Source organism: Onychostoma macrolepis, chromosome 17 (genome assembly GCF_012432095.1).
Source record: "Onychostoma macrolepis isolate SWU-2019 chromosome 17, ASM1243209v1, whole genome shotgun sequence".
Classification (NCBI taxonomy): Eukaryota; Metazoa; Chordata; class Actinopteri; order Cypriniformes; family Cyprinidae; genus Onychostoma; species Onychostoma macrolepis.
In genome coordinates this window covers 6405808-6429365 of record NC_081171.1, presented here as the reverse complement: position 1 = coordinate 6429365, position 23558 = coordinate 6405808, and the positions used below count along the sequence as shown (strand labels likewise).

Genomic DNA, 23558 nt, shown 5'->3' with positions numbered 1-23558 from the left:
TGCATAGTTACTATGTTTTATGCGTCCTCTTGAAGTGCACACAGTTGTATTATTATTAGAAGTGGTAGTAGCCTATTTATTTTTATAAAGATATACTCGGCCAGTTATTTAATTTATGATTTATGAGTGGAATAATTAATAGCCTATCATTTTAGGATTTAATATTAGTAAAACAAACAACACAAATCAAATCACCATGTTATCATTTGCACAGATGTGGTCTCGTGATTATGAAAGACGCTCTCTCACACATCTTTTATTAAGTGACTGCAATAACAATTTTGCAAGACAGGATATGAAAACCCCCGTGATATCCCTGGTCAAGGGAAGCTGCGTGAAATCTCGCGATACTCTTTGTGGCGCGGGATTTGGCTGGAGCAGATGAATGCGCAGTAGTCGTTCTGCAGCGCTATGGAAATGGCGCCTGCGTTCAAGCAGCAGTAGTCGGCGGTTATAACGATTTACACTGAACTCACGGGAATTCAAGTTTGCTCTTTGCGACTGCTTTAAACTTCAACACTGCTGGACTACGAGAGTTTATCCATGCGAGCCGAGTCCGGATTATGACCGGAAAAGAGTTGCCACCAAAGTCGTGTTTGAAGTATATCCAGTTTTCTTGAGGGCCGTCATCATCAGCGCGCAGGTACAACGCTGTTGTCTGTGGTCATTTTTTAGCTATATGTGTCACATTAGGATATTCTAGAGCAGTTTACGTGTTTCTGCTGCTCAAGACCATTTAGCACTCATTTATGTGGATTGTTTAGTATGAAAAGCTATTGCGAGTTAGTCTCGTGCTGTGACCGTTAGCTGCCGTTAGCTTGTGCGGCTAATCTGAAGGGCTCATGGTAATAGCCTGCGTGGGCTCAACTAAAGCCACAACACGGCTCTGTGCGAGACCTTTTACCCGCTCTATGTTTTATTACACATCGCAGTAAGCGTTTTAAACTTTTTGTTGTCCTGTCGTCGATGTATTTTGAGTCTCTTGTTTGTTTTTATATGCTCTGTTGGTAACAGTTCACGCTAGCGGTGCTACTGACATGCTGTGGTTGACAACAGTTTCCAGGAAAGGTTATTAAAATAATACAGGCCATACAATAGTGTTTTATGTAAACTATGCAAGAGAATGGACGCTTTTTTTTTTGCTTGGAAAAGAAGCGGTATTTGTCCGTGATCATTTGAATGTATTTGAATGGACTTCATTGCTTGTCTACGAAGATTTTGAGTGACTGTGCATGTAATGACACAGCATAACGTCAGACTTATCATATATAAAGTGATTTTTAGAAACAAATATGACCGCAGACGCATGTTGTACTGTTTTTGTTTACTTTGACTAGTAAATATTGTGAATTAAACTGAGCTGTGAGCTCTGATTTCAGATCAGGTTTTTCCATGTGAGTCTCACGCATGGGTGGGACTTGTCTGCGCGGGCACATGGATGAGTCCTATAGGCTGTTTGCATTACATGACCATGCTTTTCTAGGGGGCACTATTGCATGAAACAAGAGTTTTGCAATTTTAGAGATCCAGATTGTCAGCCGATCCAGGGACTCCAGCAAATTTAATAATTACTTTCATCTATACATTATAGCTTTTTATAATGTCTTACCGTCGTCAGATGGTTTGACATGTCATGCATGTTGTCGTTTCACCAGAGTGAAATAGTTGTCCTTGTGGGAAAAAATTCATCTAGTCTAGACGTAATCATGTAATTCAGACTTTCAGTTAAACTTATGAGTCACATCATGTGTTTTTACAAGATAGTGTTATCATGCCTGTACCACATCTTAAAGCTGGTAAACATGATAGATATGTAAACTTCCTGGTAGATTATATTAGGATAATCAAAACTAAATTATTTTTGTGAATTTTTTTTGAAGTGTTCTGAGATTTTTAATGAACTTTTAAATGAATAAATATGCGTTTTGTAGAAATTCATTAATGCCAGTTCAATTAGAATATTGTCGATTTTATTTTAATTGCATAAAATATGAAAATGAGCTATAAGAAACATAAAAAATAAGAAGCATTGCTTATTTAAAAAAAAAGTCATTAAAATGTCTAAATATTAGCTTAAACTGCAAAACGATAATTCACTGTACAAAAATAACTTTGGTACAAACCATGTTTATCTTTAAGCATTAATGTAATGTATGCATTTTCGTTTACCTCTTTTATAATTGTGGTGAGTGATTTGAAAATGAAGTCATGCGACCTGTCCATGTTGGTGGATTGGACTTTTACCAAACAGTGTTATTTTAGTATTATTTATATACTGTAATAGCACTTATTAATATTTTAAATTGTCATTTATTTGATTTTTTTTATATTTTCATTTTTTATTTAATTTAAATTTTAGTATGTCTATGTGCTTGTCATTTTTATTTATTATTTTTAAAAATATTTCTATATAGCTTTTTATTTGTTTTAATCTTGTAATATCCTTGTTTTTGTTTTTTTTCCTTTATGGATGTATATTATTTCAACTTTATTTCAATTACAGAAAACAGTTTTTAATAGGTTTAATTAACAGCAGTAGCATTGTCAACCAAATCTCAGATTAATATACATTAAAATATTGGGAATAAGGCATGCATGATTGGGTTTAAAGCCTTTTAATGTATCATAACTATGCACAAATAAATGAACAGTTGCGTTTTTTCACATTTTAGTAGTTTTTTTTTTTCATGGCTGACTGTCCATATGCTCATCTGAACAGACCCACCAGTTGATAATCACTGTTTTATTGTATGTTTGGAGGAAACACAAGTGTGGTGGGTATGTGTGTGCCAACAGCTCCATTGGAGGCACAAAAGTGCTGACAACTGTTTTGTATGAGTTCTTTGTCCATAAAGCTATCAGCGATATTTCAGCATGATTTTTGCACTAGTTCGAAACTCATTCTGTTTGTGTTCAGTTTTTAAAATTATGTTGTTTGCTTGATGTTTCAGGGCAGGCAGATTGATTTTTAGCATGTGTTTTCTCTTCAGTAAGCATGCGTGACCTGGCAGCCCAAGTCACCAGCAGCTTGCTGCGCTTCCCAGAGGTGACGATAGACGCTCTAGGGGAGGATGAAGTTACGCTGGACTCTGTGCTGCATGGGAGATTTACTGTTGGTGAGTCTTGTTTTTCACTGATGGCATGTCCTGATCATCACTTGACTACATGTATGAACTTGAGCTGCATATAGGTTGTTTGCAATCAAGTGATTCTGATGACGCGCGAAATGCAGCTGGAGGGCAGGAAGTAATTTTTCTCCATAGGAATCAGTAGCAGAAACTCAAAATTCCTGTGTTTTGCATTAAGGATGCTTAAATCGGCCAAACCGAGAACCACAAGGAGCTTTTATCGTGTAAGAAAATGTGTTGTTCGTAAGGGGGGAAAAGTCAAGAAATTGACTGAAAAACACAAAAAAGTGGCTTATAAAGCTGCGTCTGCGGTCGGGCGGAGCGGGTCGGATAATGCTTGTGTGTGCAAATGGTTAATATAATAAGATATAATAATATATTAATAAAGATATAAATAGATAGGGCTGCCACCTCTCGCGCATTCAACGTGAGACAGTCAGAATTCACTCTAAACGCCACACGCAGACACAATGTAAATAAGATATCATTTGCAGTTGTAAGAGCTTCATATCACGGAACATCGTGAGAGTGCGATAAATTGAAGTGAGTGACAGCTTTTTAGTGATTAACGTTATATAAGCACTTTTTGCTCGCTTTCTAGGCTATAATCGATTCAGAATTTAAATAAGTTGTTTTACGTGCTGCTAATAGGACCAACAGCCACATCCCAGATAGCAAAATACACTCGGGCCAGCTCCGGTTAGATTCTCGCCTGCCGGAGACTTAGCCTACCCGACTCCGTCTGCCGCACTCGGGCCGGATGCCTGTGGACTCACTGCCTGATTCCGGGCTGAGTCAATCGTGGACGTGGCAGTTTAGCATTGAGTGAATTCTGACTGTCTCACGCTGAATGCGTGAGCGGTGGCGGTCCAATCTGTTTATATCTTTATTAATATTTTAATATATTATTATTATCTTGTATTATATTAACCATTTGCACACACAAGCATTATCCGACTCGCTCCTCCCGACCGCAGACGCAGCTTTACAATGCCACTTTTTCGTGTTTTTCAGTCAGTTTCTTGACTTTATCCCTTTTATGAACAACAAATTGTCGTACACAATAAAAGCTCCTTGTGGTTTGGCCGATTTGAGCATCCATAAACAATGCAAAACACAGGAATTTGAGTTTCTGCTACTGATTCCTATGGAGAAAAATTACTTCCTGCCCTCCAGCTGGAGCTTCTCGCGTCATCAGTGACGACATGTGCAAACAACCTATTAGATGTTCCATGTATGTTTCCTAGGTTACTATTAGATCTTCAGTTCTCCTCTTGTGTTTCACTGACATCTCTTATTTATTGGGTGCAGGGAAAAGTGGACTGGCCTGGCTTGCCTGCGGGCCTCAATTGGAAGTGGTCCATGCTGTTACTGGAGAGCGTTTCTCTGCCTACCGCTTCAGCGGGGTGTCCGAGCACCCACCCACAGTGCTGGCCGTGCGGGACTTCTGTTGGCTGAAGCGAACAGGGCTGCTCATCGGTCTGGAGGAAGCCGAGGGCAGCATGTTGTGTCTGTATGATCTTGGTATCTCCCGTGTCGTCAAGGCTGTGGTGATCCCAGGCAGAGTGAGTGCAGTGTTTTTTAGTGTAATTGAGATAAAATTATGGTGTGTGATGATATTTCAAATATTTATTACATTTTCTGTTTTCATTTTCAGTTTGTTCATAGATCTTTTTTTGTTCTTGTTTATTTTTTTATTATTTCTTTAGTTTTAGTTATTTTAGTAGTTTAAGTTAAACTAAATTAAAACGAGAAATGTTGCTGAAGTTAAGTTTGTGTTTTCATATTTCATCATGTGATTGAAAAGAACATCTGCCTTTTCCTCAGATCACAGCCATTGAGCCTCTTGTTAGTTATGGAGGGGCCAGCGCTAACACGCAGCATCTGCACCAGAGTCTGCGCTGGTTCTTCGGTGTGGCTGCTGTGGTCACAGACGTCGGTCATGTACTGCTGGTTGATCTTTGTCTGGATGACCTGTCCTGTAGTCAGAGCGAACTGGAAGCTTCAGGTGAGACTGTTGTTTTTTTAGCAAAAGCTTTCATGTGAACAGTAAAAAACCTTTCCGTAGTCTTAAACCATTTTCATTTGTTTTGGCCACAGATCTAGAGGTGGTCAATAAGTCTCCGTCTGAGATCCCACGTTTACGGGAGGGTGTGACACAGCAGGGCAGACACCTGTGTCTTCAGATCAGCAGCCCCACAGGTACTGGAGCGACGGCCCTGCAGTACATCCAGCGCACCAACCAGCTCGCTGTGGGCTTTTCAGATGGCAACCTGCAGCTCTGGAACATGAAGACCCTCAAAAAAGAGTGAGTGAAAGACTTGAAAAAAGCTGACTTTTTTTTGCCTATTTTAATGTAATTGTATGTTAAATTTGACATGAAATGAAAACTCACCCTGTCTATTTTCTAAATGCATGTTGTTGATTTATATTGTGAACAATTCATTTGCGACTATAATGTATTGATGCACCAATGAATTTGTTTCTGAATGTGTCCCCTTGCTCTTCAGATATCACTCACAGCTAGAGGGTGGCAGAGTGCCTGTCTATGCATTTACCTTCCAGGAGCCGGAGAATGACCCACGGAACTGCTGCTATCTGTGGGCAGTGCAGTCTGCACAGGATCAGTAAGTTTGCTGTTTCATGTGCTGCTATCAAAATAATCTGACTTTGTCTGGTTTGGTTCTGATTTATTCTGGTATATTTTTGTCTTTGCAGTGAGGGGGATGTAGTCAGCCTCCATTTATTACAACTGGCTTTTGGGGAGAGAAAGTGCTTGGCTTCAGGGAAAATTATTTATGAGGTACAGAGTTATTCAGGGTTCTCCATTATCAAATTTATTTGAATGTTACAGTTTTTGTGTCTATACAATGTTCCTGCAAAATATTCATTCAGTGTGTGATGTTTGACTCTCAGGGTCTGGAGTATTGTGAGGAACGTTACAGTCAGGACTTGAGTGGTACAACATTTCCTCTAAGAGCCCAGGCCGTCAATACCCGTCTGATCAGCTGTCAGACCATAGAGAAGTTTCGCCACCACCCTGATCGTGACGACAGCATGAATGAAGGTGTCTTTATATATCCAGATCATGCTTTGCAGAGTGATAGATTGACATTGCGTGTTTTCTATAACATTCGTTTTTATGGTTTTTAGTGACATCTCCTGATACAAGTGTGTCAGTTTTTAGCTGGCAAGTTAAATCGTATGGACAAGGCCAGCCATCGAACTTCATAGGTGTTTTTGACATTAACCGATGGTACCATGCTCAGATGCCAGATTCGTTAAGGTGGGTATTCTTCTAGTAAAGGTTAAAAATACAGTCAGATGTGTGGTGAGCAGTGTTGGGCACGTTACTTTAAAAAAGTAATTAGTTATAGTTACTAGTTACTTCTCACAAATAGTAACTGAGTTACATCATTATAAAAGTAACTAATTACCAGGGAATGTAACTATTGCGTTACTTTTTAAAAAATGTTCAAATGTCAAATAACTTTGGATGCCCCCAATATTAAATATGTTAAATGAATGAAATGGACACTAAAAAGAATAAATTATTATTATAAAACATTGTACATTAATCTACACTATTTATCTACTGACACTTAGTATCAGTCAGTCAAGCATTATAATATAATATTATGATAATTTAATATTATATATGATGATAGAACTTTAGTAATTAGAATAACCAAGGATGAATGCATATTTGTCATCAATATAAAACGCACTGATTAAAGGAACACTCCACTTTTTTTGGAAATCGGCTCATTCTCCAACTCCCCCAGAGTTAATAAGTTGAGTTTTACCGTTTTTGAATCCATTCAGCCAATCTCCGGGTCTGGCGATAGCACTTTTAGCATAGCTTAGCATAGATCATTGAATCCAATTAGACCAGTAGCATCGCGTTCAAAATGACCAAAGAGTTTCGACAGTTTTCCTATTTAAAACTTGACTCTTCTGTAGTTATATCGTGTACTAAGACCGGTGGAAAATGAAAATTTGCGATTTTCTAGGCCGATTTGATTAGAACTATACTCCCAGTCCGGCGTAATAATCAAGGAACTTTGCTGCCGTACCATGGCGCGGCAGGCGCAGTGATGCGCGGGCGCCTGAAAGCAGTCCCCAGCTAAATTATAACTGGTTACCTGGCTGGGGACTGCTTTCAGGCGCTGCGTATCACTGCACCTGCTGCGCCATGTTACGCAGCAAAGTTCCTTGATTATTACGCCGAATGAGAGTATAGTTCCTAGCCAAATCGGACTAGAAAATCGCAACTTTTCATTTTCGCGATCTTAGTACACGATATAACTACAGAAGGGTCAAGTTTTAAATAGGAAAACTGTCGAAACTCTTGGTCATTTTTGAACGCGATGCTACTGGTTTAATCGGATTCAATGATCTATGCTAAGCTATGCTAAAAGTGCTATCGCCAGATCCAGAGATCGGCTGAATGGATTCAAAAACGGTAAAACTCAACTTATTAACTCTGGGGGAGTTGGAGAATGAGCCTATTTCCAAAAAAAGTGGAGTGTTCCTTTAATGAGCTGCTGGGTTCATGAATATTAATCACGTTGTCTGCGTTCGCTCGAATTGATTTGCTGAAATCAAAACAGGGACGATAATAGGTGAGTGCCAGCCAATGAGATTGTCGTTTGCGCATTAGTTCCGCCCACTACCAGAAAACCGGCAGTTCTTAAAAGCTGAAGAATTCCAAAGGAACTCCGTTATTTTGACAGGAAAATACAACAAAAAAATCGTTGACATGTAGCGCGTCAATTCTGCATGTTATGAAAGACTCTCTTGCTCTGTATCTTTCTTTGCGTGCGTGTACGTGAGAGAAAGCGACGGCGAGTCGTGCGAGTTTATGGTACGTCAAATACAGCTACACTGCGCATCCATTCAGATGAACTGAAAAATTTAATTCTAATAATATAATATAGTAACGCCACATTTTATTTTCAGTAATGGTAACGGCGGAAACAGTAATTTGTTTGATTACTTGTTACTGAAAAAAAAAGTTTATTTATAACGCCGTTATTCCCATCACTGGTGGTGAGGAACATGTAAATAGACTATCTCTTTCCCATTCAGAGCGGGAGAATCTTTACGAAACTGTCCGTATCTGGCAGTGTGGTCTCTTGACTGTGTGATCGAAATGACAGCTCCCTGTATACTGTTGGACATCCTGATTCATGAGCGCAGTCTAAGTAGGGGTCTGCCCTACACCTCTCCTCCACCGGAACAGTTCTTCAGTCCCACAACCTACAACTTTGGTAAGACATGTTCATTTTTTGATATGATCTTTTATTAATTGTATAATGGCTGTATTATGCAACTCCAGGTAATATGTCATAACCTCTGTATTATTTTTCTATTCTAGATGGAAGTTGTTTGCTTAATGCTGGTATTGTGCACTTTACTTGCTCTGGCTATCAGAAAGAGGTTAGATTTTGGCCCTTTTGTATACTATGTTCTATGCTGAGGTTTTTTTTTTGGTCCGTTTAAATCTTTCTCTTTACTCTCAGACCCTGAGCTACTTGAAGAAGGTGGCACCAAGTTTAGGTGAAAGCATTTCTAGTGGATACTCACGCTGTCTCATGTCTGGCCTCCTATCCTCTCGTCTGGCTGATGTCCAGCCCTCCAGCCTCTCACAGGTATCACACCCTTTATTTAACATTATACAGGAGTACCTGCGCACTAGTCTAATTTGTTTGGTTATTAGCTTAATCGATTTCACTTGCACTGGTACCGGAGTATTCATACCGGTAATGCATATTTGTTTGTTGTATATGTTGTAATTTGCTAACAGGAAGAGCAGCTTGATGCCATCTTGTGCACTGCTGTGGAGACAAGCTCATTGGGGCTCATCACTGGATGTATTAAACAGTGGACCACTGAAGGTGAGGATTGGAGAAGTAATGCATTTGCAATCTAGAGAAACTTTCATTACTAATAATTTACACTGCCAGTCAGAATTTCCAGCAGCATCATATAACATTTCTGCTTGCAGAGCAACCAGGGTCAGCCGTCAATCTGCGCTACATACTGGAGTGGGCCTGGAATAAGGTTGTGTGCACCAAAGAAGAACTTGATGAAATATGTGAGTTTTCTGCACCCGTTTCTCTGAATATGGTTTTATTGCAAATTTAACAGCGTTCTGATTGTGCTTTTCTCTTTTTCTCCAGGTGCTCCGCTCTTTGACAGCTCTGCAAACTTCACAGACCCCCAGACACTGCAGCTGCTACAGCACAGTCAGCGCTTGCTGGCAAACCTCAGCACCATTTTCCACTGTTTGCTAAATGAGGCTCAGGAGCTCACACAGAAAGGTGTCGGAGTATACACGAACATAATACTGTGCTCTGTGCTGTTATATGTGAAGTTGAAAATCACTAGAATGACTGACTTATTTTTGGTTACTTGCAGGGTTGATTGGACTCATGAATAAATGCATGGTGTCTAGCTTGATCTCCCAGTATGCTCAGGTGGTTCTGTGGTTCTGCCGGACTGGTCTACTTCCAGAGGGCTCTGGTATGGTTCTGGTTCACTCAGATTCTTTAAAAAACAACTGTGCATTGCATATGATTAACTCAAATTTTTCATCTGTCAGCGGAGGATGATGATGTTCTGCAGATATCAAGGCCCTTTTACAGTCATTCTATTATAAAGAATTATTACATCAGCCAGAGGGAGGAGCTGCGGCGACTGGCCAAGTATGTGGCTGAATTTCCGAAGAACCATTGGGCTTTTATTTATTTAGCATTATTTATATTGTTCAATGAATTTTATTTATTCATGATTACTAAAAAATGCATGAATTATATATATAATTTTAATATGTCTCCAGAAGTCACATTGTATTTAACAAGGTACAAAAAAAAAACTTTTCTTCCAATAGGGACAAGTGGTGTGCAGACTGCCTCATGATTGATGGCCTGGTGAGTCAGTGTGGGGAACGCCTTACAGAACTTTGGAAAAGGGACGAGGGTGGAACAGGACAGTATCCTCCCCCATCACTTCATGTAAGTCAAGACTTGTTGAATGCGTTTATACAGCGTAGCCGCCCTCAAATGCGCTTACTTTCATTTTTTTTGTGACCTGTTTCTGGTACAGGCCTTGCTGGATATTTACCTCCTGGAAAACATTGAAGAATCTGCCAAACATGCTATTGTATCCTTTTGGGGTTCTTTACTAGATCTTGCCACAAATATTATGTTGTTTGTTGTTGGTTAGTAAAGATTATTCCTTGACTCAGGGTCTTAGGTTATTTATTTGCTACTGGATGTGATGTACTCATTTCCTAATAAAAGCGGGGCATCCGTGGAGTCTTTTCCCACCGCGTTTGCCATTCCCATTGGGTTGGTGAAACTGGTACAAGGCCTGTGGTTGCTAGATCATCATGATCATGAGGTATAAAAAAAAATTTGTTTTTGTACTTGCACTAGTATTTTTAAAAGAAACATTTTGATTTTGGCTTAATTTATAAATGGTTTGAATGGTGACAACATTAAAGGGGATAGTTCACCCAAAAATGAAAATTCTGTCATTTAATTACTCACCCTCATGTCTTTCCAAACTCGTAAGACCTTCGTTCATCTTCGGAACACAAATTAAGATATTTTTGATGGAATCTGAGAGCTCTCTGACCCTCCATAGACAGCAAGGATATTACCACCGTTGATTATGTTCTGGGGTACTCTCCAAAAAGGCAGAAGACACTAACTCGGGGAGGAGAATTGCTGAGTAAATTGTTGCTATTGTTTTCTTTGCGCATAAAAAGTATTCTCGTAGCGTCGTAAAATTTCGTTTGAACCCCTGATGTCAAATGGACTATTTTACCGATGTCCTTGCTACGTTTCTGTGTGTTGATCGTGGTAATATCCTTGCTGTCTATTTAGGGCTGGGAATCTATTTTTCGATTAATCTTTTTTTTTTTTTAAATGACATCGATTCTCAAAAGCCGTGAATCGATCTTTTCCGGTATTTATTTCAGTAAACATTTAAAACAAGATCTGATTAATGTGAATCTTATCATTAGTCTTCTCCACTAGATGTCACCCTCTTATTTACCTTGAGCGATGTTACAACGGAAGGCCTGTCATTCATTCTATGCTTCTTATAGCAGAGATAGTGTTTACAAGAACAAAGCAATGTGCGCGATTTGCAAAGCTCACGTAAAATTCTATAGTAATACTACAAATCTGTGAAAGCATTTGACATCACGCATAAGGCACCATGATTTCTCCAATGAATGAATGGCAGATGGCACGATACACTGTTTTGTTTACTACACATACTAAAGTGCGGAAAAGGCTCGCAGTGTTTTCAGCTTCTGCCGTCTCTCTGTATGATGGTATGAACACACAAATATCATCTCCAGCTGCTCTGAGAGTCAATTCATTAGCATTTTACCGTTTAAACTTTAATTTGAGAAAACTACTGTCATCTCTCACACAGTAGCTGCAAATTCCTCACGGCAACCCGTCAAAATAAGTTTAGTTTAATGTGAAGAATGTGTCAGAAATATATTACTATTTAGCAGTCTTCAGACTCAATGTAACAACAGTGCTACTACTACTAATAAATATTACTAAATCTTTATTTTTAAAAGAATAATCACATTTGTTTTCTTTTTAATTTTAACAGTAAACCTCTGTTGTGCAGTACTTTGTTTTTGCCCAAAAATAAAAATATAAAATTAATATTTTATGCCTTCATCTGATTACCAGAAAAATTAAGAAATTGTTTTATAGGGCCGTATTATTGTTTAAAAAAGGACCCTATACAAAAATAAGAATAGGTTTAAAATACAGGCCTGTGGCTCTTAATTTCTTTTATTAATTCACCATTAGGGTTGGGTGATGTCTACAAAATTGGCATCGGATGATGTCTACAGTGAAACATCGCGATGGAAGATGACATCGGGTGGCGGGGAGTTGGGGAGTGTGCCCGAAGCGTGAATAGTCTGAATCCATATTCAGAAAGACACTGGAAACACACAACAATTGCTAAAGGTTGCCTGTTACATTACAGTGCATAAAATTTCACTTACCACATAAACGGAGTAAGGAGAGATGACTGAAGGTTTGCAGATAGCACCACTGACAAACATCTAATTTTGTAAAATGTGTGGTAAGTACTCCATAGTATAAACAGAGTAACTCGTGCATGATCGCAAATCTCAAAAGTGAAACTAAAAAGCGATCGTGCAGTCAAAAGCAGTTTCAACGCCAGGCATAATAGCGGCTCCCTGATGCCCGCAATTATATACAATACATTATAATTACCCAATGATATAACTGCGAAAGAAAGTATTGAAAAATGTATTTTCCTCCCATCTCGTATTTATTCCCTTTAGGGGTTCTGTAGTACACGTCATTTTCTTTCCAAACATGGTATTGGGATGCGGCGGATTGCGGGGGGGATCACTATGTCGGCTCAGCATCGCGATGGCATTGTCTATTGGCCCAACCCTATTCACCATTTGTAAACTGATGTTTACTGTTAATTTTTTAGAAATATCAATAGCATTTGTAGTAAAACTATATTCACTGAATGTAATCAAAAAATTCGAGAATCAAATTGAGAGCTTGCGAATCGAAATTGAATCGAATTGGGACATCTGAATCAGCCCTACTGTCTATGGAGGGTCAGAGAGCTCTCAGATTCCATCAACAATATCTTAATTTGTGTTTCGAAGATGAACGAAGGTCTTAAGGGTTTGGAACGACATGAAGGTGAGTAATTAATGACAGAATTTTCATTTTTTGGGTGAACTAAGCCTTTAAATTATCTACTAGCAGATATGAGAGCTATATCAGTTTAAACTCTACTTTTAGTGTATTTTGTATGAATGCCAGAGGTACTTATAAACTAATACTTCGTGAATAATTTGTATTGAATGGTTGTCATCTCCCCCAGAGCTCTTTGGAGCTGCTGTTGCACCCAGCCACCAGTCACTCTCTGTGGAGCTGGCAGCACGAGCGTGTCTTGCTGGCTTTGATGTGCCAACAGAAACACAGCGTTGCCCTGCGCTACCTGCATGTGATGAAGCCTCCCCTGTGCACTACCAACCAAGCCAAGTTGTGCCTCTCTGTCCTGCTTCATAACAGGTATGTTTATAGTGTACCATTGTGATTGTCAGCTTAAAGTGGGCTTGTCTGTAGTTGCTAGACTCTTACGCTTGGTTTGTTTTGGGCTGACCAGGTGTATTGTGGAGGCCTGGGCTTTGTTAAGGCAGCATTGTAACAAATTGAACATGGAGGAGATGATGAAGTTTCTTTTTGAGACCTGTCAGGAGCTGGGACTGATGAAAGAGCTGCTAAAGCTGCCTCTTGGACTTGCAGAACAGGTGTGTGCAAATCTCTGTAGCACTTAATATTTAATGGCTGTCAGAATGGTGCACCATTTTTATGATATCTTTAGTATACACTAGCGTTCTGTCATTTTTCTATTTATCAAAGAAAATGTATCACTGTTTCCACAAAAATATTAAACTGTTTTCAACATCAGTAATGTTTCTTGAGCAGCAAATTAGATATGAAGGGTCATATGTGACACTGGAGTAATGGCTGCTGAAATTTGAAATTTAATATTTCGCATAGGGCTGCACAATATTGGAAAAAACTCTCATTGCGATGTTTTGTTTTTCTGCAATACATATTGCAATATGAAAAAAAATCACCAGATGGCTTGAATAGCTCTATTTGGAAAAAAATAATAATGATTGGGGTGATTTTGTGGGTGAGTAAATCAGCATAGGAAATAAACAAATTGCAAGCATAGATAAATATAATAGAACAAAGATTCAAATGAAATAAACAGTGTTTTGTATTTTTAAGGCAAGTCTAACAGTATTCAGGTGTAGAAATCGAATTATCAAATGTAAAATAACACTGTCTTCGCTGTATAAATTAAATCTGTGTTAAAGCTACAAAAGTGATTTTTCTTTGCGTTTTGTTGTTTATGATGCAGAAAGCAACAGGGACATTAAACTGCTGTTATTGTCATCCTCTTTCCCAATTGTTTACCTTCACCTAAGATATAAGCAACTGCTTTTACAAGGATACTTGGAGAGACATGCATTTTGACATAGTTTCACGCATATGTGTAATTTCAGGCACAAATAGTAGCGGAAGTGAATGGAATTCAGTTTTCACGTACATCTGCGTGGCTTTCACCGTGTCTACACTGGACGCGAGCGGCAATAGATACAATAGAACCCATTATAATCAGTGATGCTGTGTGACTGACTACACTGGATGCAGCACAACACGATAAAACCCTGCCAGTGAACTGATGCCTTGTTCTATTTATGTCGTACTAACTGTCGCGTCCAGTGTAGACAGACTTTGGGGCCGTTTACATGGTGCGCCTAAAAACTCATGGAAAACACCAGCCGCACCGTTTCTCCTCCTTTCCAAAGCGCTCGGGAGCTTGAGCTTGCGCTTTCGTGGCGTCACCTTTGCTAAGCAACCGTGACCTGCGCCCTCCTCGATGACTTGGAAGTTTCAAGAAAGGATAAATGGATTTCCAGCACTGAAACTCGCTTGCAGTAGCTCTGCTGCTAAATTTATTTAAACATGGATATCTCTTTACAGCTGTCGTGTCCGTTGTAGACGCGGTGTCTGTGTGTGAGCAAAGAAAATGATCAGTATAAATGTAACATCGCACATCCTGCCATGTGACTATCGCGGATGCGCACATCGCGATATCTGTGCTGAAACGATATATCGTGCAGCCCTAATTTCACAATATTTCTGTTTTTTTGTTAAATAAATGCAGCCTTGGTGAGCAGAAGAATTCTTGCTTAAAAACCTTTGGACAATAGTGTATATTAGCACTGCTTTATTTTTACATTTACCTCAAATGTGCCTATTTAGGAGTGTTTGGAGCGGTTCCTTCAAAGCACTGGAGGTTTCCAGAATCGGGAGCTGCTCATGGTCCACTACCTCCAACAGGCAAATTATGTGCCTGCACTTCAACTCAACCAGACCCTCAAAGTGAACCTAGCAGTATGTTCAGTTTCATATTATAGTCTACATTTGTATTCCACCTGTTTTGTTTAAAAAAATAAAATAATGTTATTATAATTTGGTCGAATTCAGGCTGATCGAGATCCTAAAATGAAGGAAAGGTCAAACACAAGGAACTCCATTCTCAATCAGTACGGGAAGATTCTTCCTCGGATTCAACGGAAATTAGCCATTGAACGAGCAAAACCATACCAACACCCTGCTACAATTCACAGAGAAGGTACTGATGATGGGCCGTGTGTTAGAATTTTTGACAAGTTTTTTGGATAATCGCCAATTGCTGCTTTTTTTCTCACTCCTAGTTAAAAGACCTCAGCCTCTGTCAACTGTAGCTAAACGTTCAGCCTCTGAAAATGTGATGACCAGAGCAGCCTTTATCAATAATGTCCTCTCAAAGATAGAGGAAGTATGGGTTGGCAAGAACACCACTCCCGATTCATCTCCCTTCAAAAGGTACTGTACTAAGTAGTTTTTCACAGCTTTTATGTGAAATGTTTTCTTTTTAAAACCTATTTTGAACATTTATTTATTTATTTTTTGGCTGTTGGATTTCCTGTGCAGCCCCAGAGAGTCTGAAATACAAGTGCCTAGCCTACATCTGTCCTCTCCAAATAAACCCGAGGCCTTTATAGGAACTCCTGTAAACATGCTAACCAAAAGAATGTCCAGGTAAAACAGTCAAAGACTGGTTTTAGTGTACAAGTTCCTTTTGTTTATACCTCAAAAGACACTAGTAACATCTCCCTGGCTTTGTCACCAGGCTTCTGGATTTGGTTGTGCAGCCTTCTTCCCAGAATTCTCCAGAGAGCTCTAATTTACCTGGTACTCCTACAAGGTCCATTACCTCATGGGCTGGACCGAAGAGTGTCAGCAAGGCTCCTGAGCTCAGTCTGCTGCAAACTCCACAAGTGGTAAAGGTGAGACCATATGGTTTGTGAAACTTTTCACAAAAGCTCACAGACATATTTGTGACTTTGCTGTATGTACTTCCTCTAATGTTTTAAGCCCGAGACACACTGCACGATTGGATGGAAGATTGGCATTGTGAAACAATCGTGGCGAATCAGAAGTCACCACGATTGTTTCACGATGCCAGTTTTTTGTCTGGGACAGCCAAAAATCGTGTAGTGTGTCTCGGGCTTTAGGAAATTAAGCACCACAATTTTGAACTCTTTGGTTTTCAGAGAGCTCGAGCTTTGGCGTCAGGCCCTGTTTTCTCAGCCTTCACCCCACAGTCTATTCTGAGAAGCAGCCTACGTCCCACTCCTGTGGCCACCCCTTCTGCCTCCCCAGGCCGATCAGTCACTCCTCCTCTCCGCTCCAAAGAGAGCCGTATTACCTTCATAGAGGAGGCTGATTCTCCGGAAGCTCCCAAGGGCTCTGTACACTGGAACAATGGGGTAACATGCCTCTTTTATGTCTAAAATGACATGTAAAGATAAGTTTCCATGAAAAGGAATGAAAATGTAAATTTTTTGCTTAAATAATATGGTTGTGGTTCTATACAGATTGCGATTAACAGGGAGCTTAATACACCTAAGAGATCTTCCCCACCTCCTAAAGCAAGTTTTGCAGCCTGGAGTGAACATTCAGATGCTGAAGAGGAAGAAGCAGATCTAAAGAGGACCTACATGCCCTCACTAGAAAAGAGAGAAAATCCTGATGTAGAATCTGAGAGTGGATCCTCTGTCAAAGAGATCCCCGCAACAGAGTCCAAACCAGTGCTTCCCGCTCTTGTGCGACGACCTAGTCTGGGGCAAGAAGCAAGTCTTGTATCCAATCAGTCCGATACCACTCTTGAGTTCCATGATGCTCCTGAGGATCTTATGGCAACACAGGCAAACAGCAGTGTGGATCGGGAGGTGACCGTAAGACTTCCAGACACTTCACAGGAATGTGAGGCTCCTGTAGAAGACATCACAACTGCAGAATTACCCTCTATTACGCTGCCTGAGGAAGAGCTGAAAATACCTCAGGAGAGTGATACAGAGGAAGACTCGTCCCATGGAAAGAGACCTTCAGATGCGCAAGAAGCCCAAAGTAGGAGTGGAAAGCTTGAGGTGCATGTTGATATTGAGAACGATCGTGTGAGGGAAGTAACTGAGGATCAGCTTGAGGAAACTTCAGAAGCTCAGGTTCTCAAGCCAGATGTAGTTACGGAACTGGAGCTTGTTGTTCCAGTTCAGGAACCAAGCTTAGAGTCTTTGGCTGAGATTTCTAAACAGCATGAAATCCAGGAACCAACTGAAGCTGAAGATTCACAAAACACATCCTCCATTTTTGTTGAAGCTCTTAGTTTTCCTCCTACTATAGAGCCTGTGAACAAGTTTATGGAAGAAAATACTGCTTATGACACTATTGATGAACCAGCTGTCACCAAGGTATCGGAGGCAGTACCAGAACAACTAGTTTGTGAGGCTTCTGTATCTGAGATTCCAGCGGTTGAGTTGGTGAACCACGAACAAATGACTAGTGAATCTGAGATGAATGAAGAATGTAAAGAGGAATCTATGGAAACCTCAGGTACTTTTACTTTTTTTTTTTTTTTTTGGACTTGCAATACCTTTCAAAAGTTTGGGGTCAGTATGAGTTTTTGTTTGTTTTACTTGAATGCTCTTATGTAGATTTTAATTGCATTATGTTAATTGCAAATATGTTATAGAAATTTATATTTTAAATAAATGCTGTTCTTTTGAACTTTCTGTTCATCAAGAATCCTGAAAAAATGTATCTGTTTCAACAAAAATATTAGTCGGCACAAAGTTTTTTCAACATTGATAATAAAAAGAAATGTTTGTTGAGCACCATCAGCATATTAATGGATGAAAATCCAGCTTTGCCATTACACAAAAAATTGTGTTTTAAAATTAAAACGGAAAACAGTTAATTTCAGTTGTAATAATATTTCACAATTTTGCTGTATTTAGTTTATTTATTTACAAATAATTGCAGCCTTTGTGAACATAAGAGACTTTCAAAAATATTTAAAACATTTTCTGACCCCAAACCTTTAAACTGTACTGTAACTGTTGTTTTATGAGTGATAATTGTACTGGTAGGAAATTAATTTCTAAAATGAATTTATATTTTAGATTTGGATGCCTTTGTGGAACATCATTTATTTGGCCCCGATCTGTCTCCATCTTTAACCCGGTCCAGTATTAGGGAGGGATCGCCCAAAAGGTGCTTGTTAATGACTTGCCCATCATGCTTTCTGGGTGCTGCTTTATGTATGTTTCTCATGTCCTGCCATTTTACCTTTTTTGACTTTTGTTGGTGCTGTCTACACCCTATAGTGAACCAGGTAGTGACATTAAAGAAGTTCAGCCCACTTCTGAGAATGATGCAGATCTGAAAACACAGACATCAGAACCTGCTACCTCAGAGTCCAGATGTAAGTCCCTCTCAGGTTTAACATTATAGTTGAAGTTAAATAACATGGTAATGATCCAAAACTAACCCCAGGATTTTTCCTATAGCTGTAGTGAGCTTGAATGACACTGACTCCTCTGAAGATTCAGCACTGGAGAGCTCATCAGAGGATGAAGAAGAATCTGAAGATGAGAAGGTGGAGGACTCCGGTAGTGAGGTTGAGATTATTGATGAAGTAAAGGGTAATGGCAGCACTAACCACCAGCCTGCTCCTGCCTTTTACATGGAGGAACTCCCACCGCATGAGCATTACCTCCAGGAACAAGCCAATGCTGTGCTATCACTGGTTACACCTGAGGCACAGCTGAAAGTAAGTGCATCACTTAAATCTTATTTGAATGTTAAAACACTGTGACCTGTTGTACATGGACTTATTCTCTCGTTGTTGTTTTTTGCTCTGCAGGTTCTAGACACTGACATCCCAGAGGAAGAAGGTGAAGTTGTAATGGTTGGCCTTGGCACTGCAGATCTAGATGAGGAAGATGCAATGTGTTATACTGAGCTTAAGCCATCCACCACTCTCCTGGTGCCTGTAGAGATGGCTGAGGAGCAGCATACACATCTTGTAGATGGAGGAACTTTACAGACCCTCAGCAGTGCATCAGATGGTACAATGCCAGAAGAGTCAGATGGTTTCACGCTCATGCTTGATCCAGATGTAGAGGAACTGCCTGATGCTTCAGAGTTGGACCACAATGCAGCATTGCTACCTCTATGTGAACCAGAAGAACCTCAGGATGTGGAGAATCAGCTCATAACTAACTCTGAGCTTGTCATCTTGGAGCATACGGTTCAAGTTCCTGACAACAAATTGGAAGACATAAAAGACTTGGTATCAGACATTGAACCTGTTGTCATGGGTGCTCCTAAAATTGAAGACCAACCAGCTGAGGTCCTCCAGACGGTGGAACAAATAGTCACACCAGAAGCAGAACCTTCTCTTCAAGAAACAAAAGATCTTTCCAATGGTGATGGGCTAGAATCTGGTCCTTGTGAGATGCAGGAAGAATCACATACTCCTCTTCATGGGGAAGTGTTGGAGTCTTCTCTGCCAGAGAAAGTCTTTCCTTCAGAAGAACTTTTAGGGAAGGTCAGTGAAGTTGCTACATTGGACACAGAGGTGTCAACTGCTGTAAAAGATAATATAACTGAGTCTAACCAAATAGACACTACACTCTTATTGGCTGGAGAAGTTGAGGAACTTTCCACAACCAAACAAATGGGAAGGCCTAAGTCACCAGGAAGACCCAAGTCACCGGCAAGAACAAAAGTTGAAAGATCTGGAAAAGATACTGAGGAAATTTTGGAGAACATTAAAGAGGTTCAGCGCAGCCCATCACGGAGAACTAGGAAAACAGTAACATTCCCTGTACCCATCCTTGATGGAGAGAAGGATCTTACTGAAGAGGAACAAATGGATTCTCAAGTACCTTCAACACCAAGACGCGTTACAAGGAGTGGCAAACAGCTCCAAGACTATCAAGTTCCTGTTACACCCCGAAGAAGCACAAGAAAAGCAGATTCAGAACAGCGGGCTAATGAGAATGACCAAGACATGGCTTCTGAGAAAGTATCAAAGCCTTCAAGTCCGGCACGAAAGACCCCACAGAAAGCTACACCTAGGAAAGGATCCCAAGAACCAGGAGCACAGTGGTTGATGATGATGATGATGATGAGGCCCTGTTCACTGATCCTGTTCCCAGTGACAACTCAGAAACACAGGCCAGGCACAGTACCAGAAAATCCCAAGCACCAAGTGTTGAAGTTCCAGAAGCTCATCAAGAAGTCCCAGAGGAGACAATACAGTCTGCCAAAGCACATAGTAGTCCTAGTAGGGTTACACGCATGTCTACCAGAGGACTAGCATTAGAAAGTATCCAGCAAGATCCTGCAGAAGAAGCCACAACCCTAAATCAACCTCTTAGAACTCCTCCAAGAAGCAGGAGGAAGACTGTGGCCAGCACTGCAGAAAAAGTGAACAATGCAACCTTTATTATTGATGATGCACAACTTCAGAGTGTTTCAAGAAGACTTACGAGAAGCCGGCACTGGAATCAAGGTGAGGATCTTGATAAAGAAAGACCCGATTTGACTCCTTTGAAAGTGGAGACTGAAGCTCCCCAAGCTGATGCCCTTGTAGAGCGACTCAAAGATGAGGAAGCCAGGGAAGAGAGTGTTCCTGTTGTAACTGAAATTATACGTGCCAAGAGAAGACCTACTAGATCTGCAGCACCTCCTTCACAGAATGAAACTCAAATGGCAGACATTGAAGAGTCAAAATTGGTGGTGTCCGATGAAATACAGGAACATGCAAGCAAGTCACATGCAAGTGCTAGACGTACACGAGCGAGCAAGGTGGCAGAACAAAACTCTATGGCTGTCATCGATTCAGTTACTCCTTTAGCTGATTTGAAACGAACAAGAGGTAGTCTATTTTGTAATGCCACATTTTGCAGTAGTTTATAACACTTTAATTTGCCTACAATCCATTTGATCTGCAATCCTTTCGTTTTAGGAAGGAGAAAAGGAACTGTTGTGCTAAATGAAGTTGAAGTTCCAGAGGTTTTGTCATCTCCTGTGTCTCAAACCCATAGCTCAGGAGGTGAAGTTGATTCTCAATCCAAAGAGGTAAGCAGATCTTTTCTAAAGTTTGAGTACTAACGCAGTTTTCATGTGTTCCATCACACTTTAAACTTCATAAATTCTTCCTTTTGTTGTAGGACAATGGCCCTCTAGATGATGTTGCAGTTGAAACTGAGATTGTCAAGCCCAGAAAGAAGAGGACAACCAGGTGACTGGCCCATGTCGCATGTAGTTCTATTGATATTGTAATATAAGAAGTAGCTTACATGCATGGTTATAATTAAAGCAGGTTTTTGGATTGACGAGCTATAACTGCAAGATTCACAAGTAAATGATGTGTTGGTTGTGCATCACTTTGCCTTAGTTTGATTTTCTTACCCTAATTTTCTGTCGTCTTTTTAGCAGAACAAAATCTGCTCCAGAACCTCCACCTCCTGTTGAGATCAGTTTCCTCTCTCCCCTTGCCAGTCCGGCTGAACCGATCGCTAGAACCGAAAACAGAACGGAAGAAAAGGAAACCCCTTCCCTGAGGATGAACCTGCGCCGCAAACGCATGATGGATGCCATTTTTCCTAAACCTGTAACGAGGAGGAAGAAGCTTTGATTGTGAATTGTTTAATTTGGACTTGTTTCCCAATTTGATTTTTTTCTGCTCTCCTTGTTTCCTAAGAGCTCTGCAACCTGCTGTTTTCTAATTAAGATAATCAGTGGATTATGTTTGGAATAAATAAACATCTAATTTGGATAAATAATTTTGTATAATAAATTATGCTGTTTACCGTAAGGAGAACTGAGGGACTTGAGCACCAAAAAAGAGGTTTAGTTTTTAAATGTGTTTCTACTAATTGATGCAAATGTAAATAGCCTTTTAGGTATGTTATAAATAAAATTTGATACTTGTGAATTATTTTGTTACTTGTTTTGTTTACAGGAAAGATTGTGCAACATGTAAAGTCAGATCAAACAATTATAAGGTTTATGGTTGTACCACTTGGGAGACAATTCATGTAGATGGATACTTTACACTGGTTGAAAGTGTAATAAAATCATCCATATTGCATGGATGGACTTCTTGCTTTGATGCTTGGCACTTGGTCTCCTCTATCTTGAGGTCTTAAGCTGGTGAACACAGCATTATTTGTTCATTGCAGATAATAATGTACATTTATTTTCCTTCCAATGCATCAGTTTTATTTTGAACAACATTGTAAACTTATTTGTAATGTGTGTTTGCTTTCAAATACAGAAAAATAATTTACAGTCTTTGATGTATTGTAGTTCTTCACAGAGGTACTAGTTTGACCAATTTACCACAATTGTTTTCCTGCAAAAAAACGTAAACTGATTGTAACCAAAATGCAATATACAGTGGTGTGAAAAAGTATTGGCCCCCTTTCTGATTTTTATATTTTTTGCATGTTTGTCACACTTTAATGTTTCAGATCATCAAATAAATTTAAATATTAATCAAAGATAACACAAGAAAACACAACATGCAGTTTTTAAATGAAGTTTTTTATTATGAAGGGAAAACAAAATCCAAACCCACATGGCCCTGTGTGAAAAAGTGCTTGCCCCCTCCTATTAAATCATGAAAGAACTGATTAACCACATTATTTTAGAAAGCGGAGTTAAATTTCATTAGCCAAACCCAGGCCTGATTACTGCTGAATCAAGAAATCACTTAAATAGAACCTGTCTGACAAAGTGAAGCATGTTTAAAGAGCAACACATCATTCCGTGATCTTAAGAAATTCATAAACAGATGAGAAACAAAATAGTTTACATGTGTCAGTCTGGAAAGGGTTATAAAGGCTTTGGGACTCCAGCAAACCATGGTCAGAACCATTATCCACAAATGGAGAAAACTTGGAACAGTGGTGAACCTTCCCAGGAGTGGCTGGCCTACCAAAATTACTCCAAGAGCACAAAGACGACTCATCCAGGAGGTCATAAAAGAACCCAGAACAACATCTAAAGAACTGCAGGCCTCACTTGCCTCAATTAAGGTCAGTGTTCATGATTCAACAATAAGAAAGAGACTGGGCAAAAACGGCATCCATGGGAGAGTTCCAAGGCAAAAGCCATCGCTGACCAAAAAGAACACAAAGGCTCGTCTCACATTTGCCAAAAAATATCTTGATTATCCCCAAGACTTTTGGGCAAATATTCTGTGGACTGATGCGACAAAAGTTGAACTTTTTGGAAGGTGTGTGTCCCGTTACATCTGGCATAAAACCAACACAGCATTTCATAAAAAGAACATCATACCAACAGTCAAACATGGTGGTGGTAGTGTGATGGTCTGAGGCTGCTTTGCAGCTTCAGAACCTGGATGACTTGCCATAATTGATGGAACCATGAGTTCTGCACTCTATCAGAA

General features: G+C 39.8%; 1 protein-coding gene across 1 annotated transcript; it reads left to right on the top strand.

Moving 5' to 3' along the window:
- The first annotated feature begins 356 nt into the window (after positions 1–356).
- ahctf1 (AT hook containing transcription factor 1) lies at positions 357–22557 on the top strand. The gene is given in 37 exon segments (XM_058749048.1): positions 357–643; positions 2991–3116; positions 4440–4693; positions 4956–5136; positions 5229–5436; positions 5639–5755; positions 5847–5931; positions 6045–6195; positions 6282–6414; positions 8220–8401; positions 8509–8570; positions 8654–8782; positions 8938–9028; positions 9139–9228; positions 9314–9454; positions 9552–9656; positions 9736–9838; positions 10024–10147; positions 10239–10295; positions 10389–10535; positions 13047–13237; positions 13332–13476; positions 15008–15139; positions 15233–15380; positions 15463–15613; positions 15722–15829; positions 15921–16077; positions 16345–16560; positions 16669–17683; positions 18253–18343; positions 18457–18554; positions 18640–18902; positions 18996–20223; positions 20226–21017; positions 21108–21220; positions 21313–21383; positions 21578–22557. Coding segments are annotated over 36 exon segments (7602 nt in total). The 5' UTR covers positions 357–643; positions 2991–2995; the 3' UTR covers positions 21780–22557.
- Positions 22558–23558: the final 1001 nt, after the last annotated feature.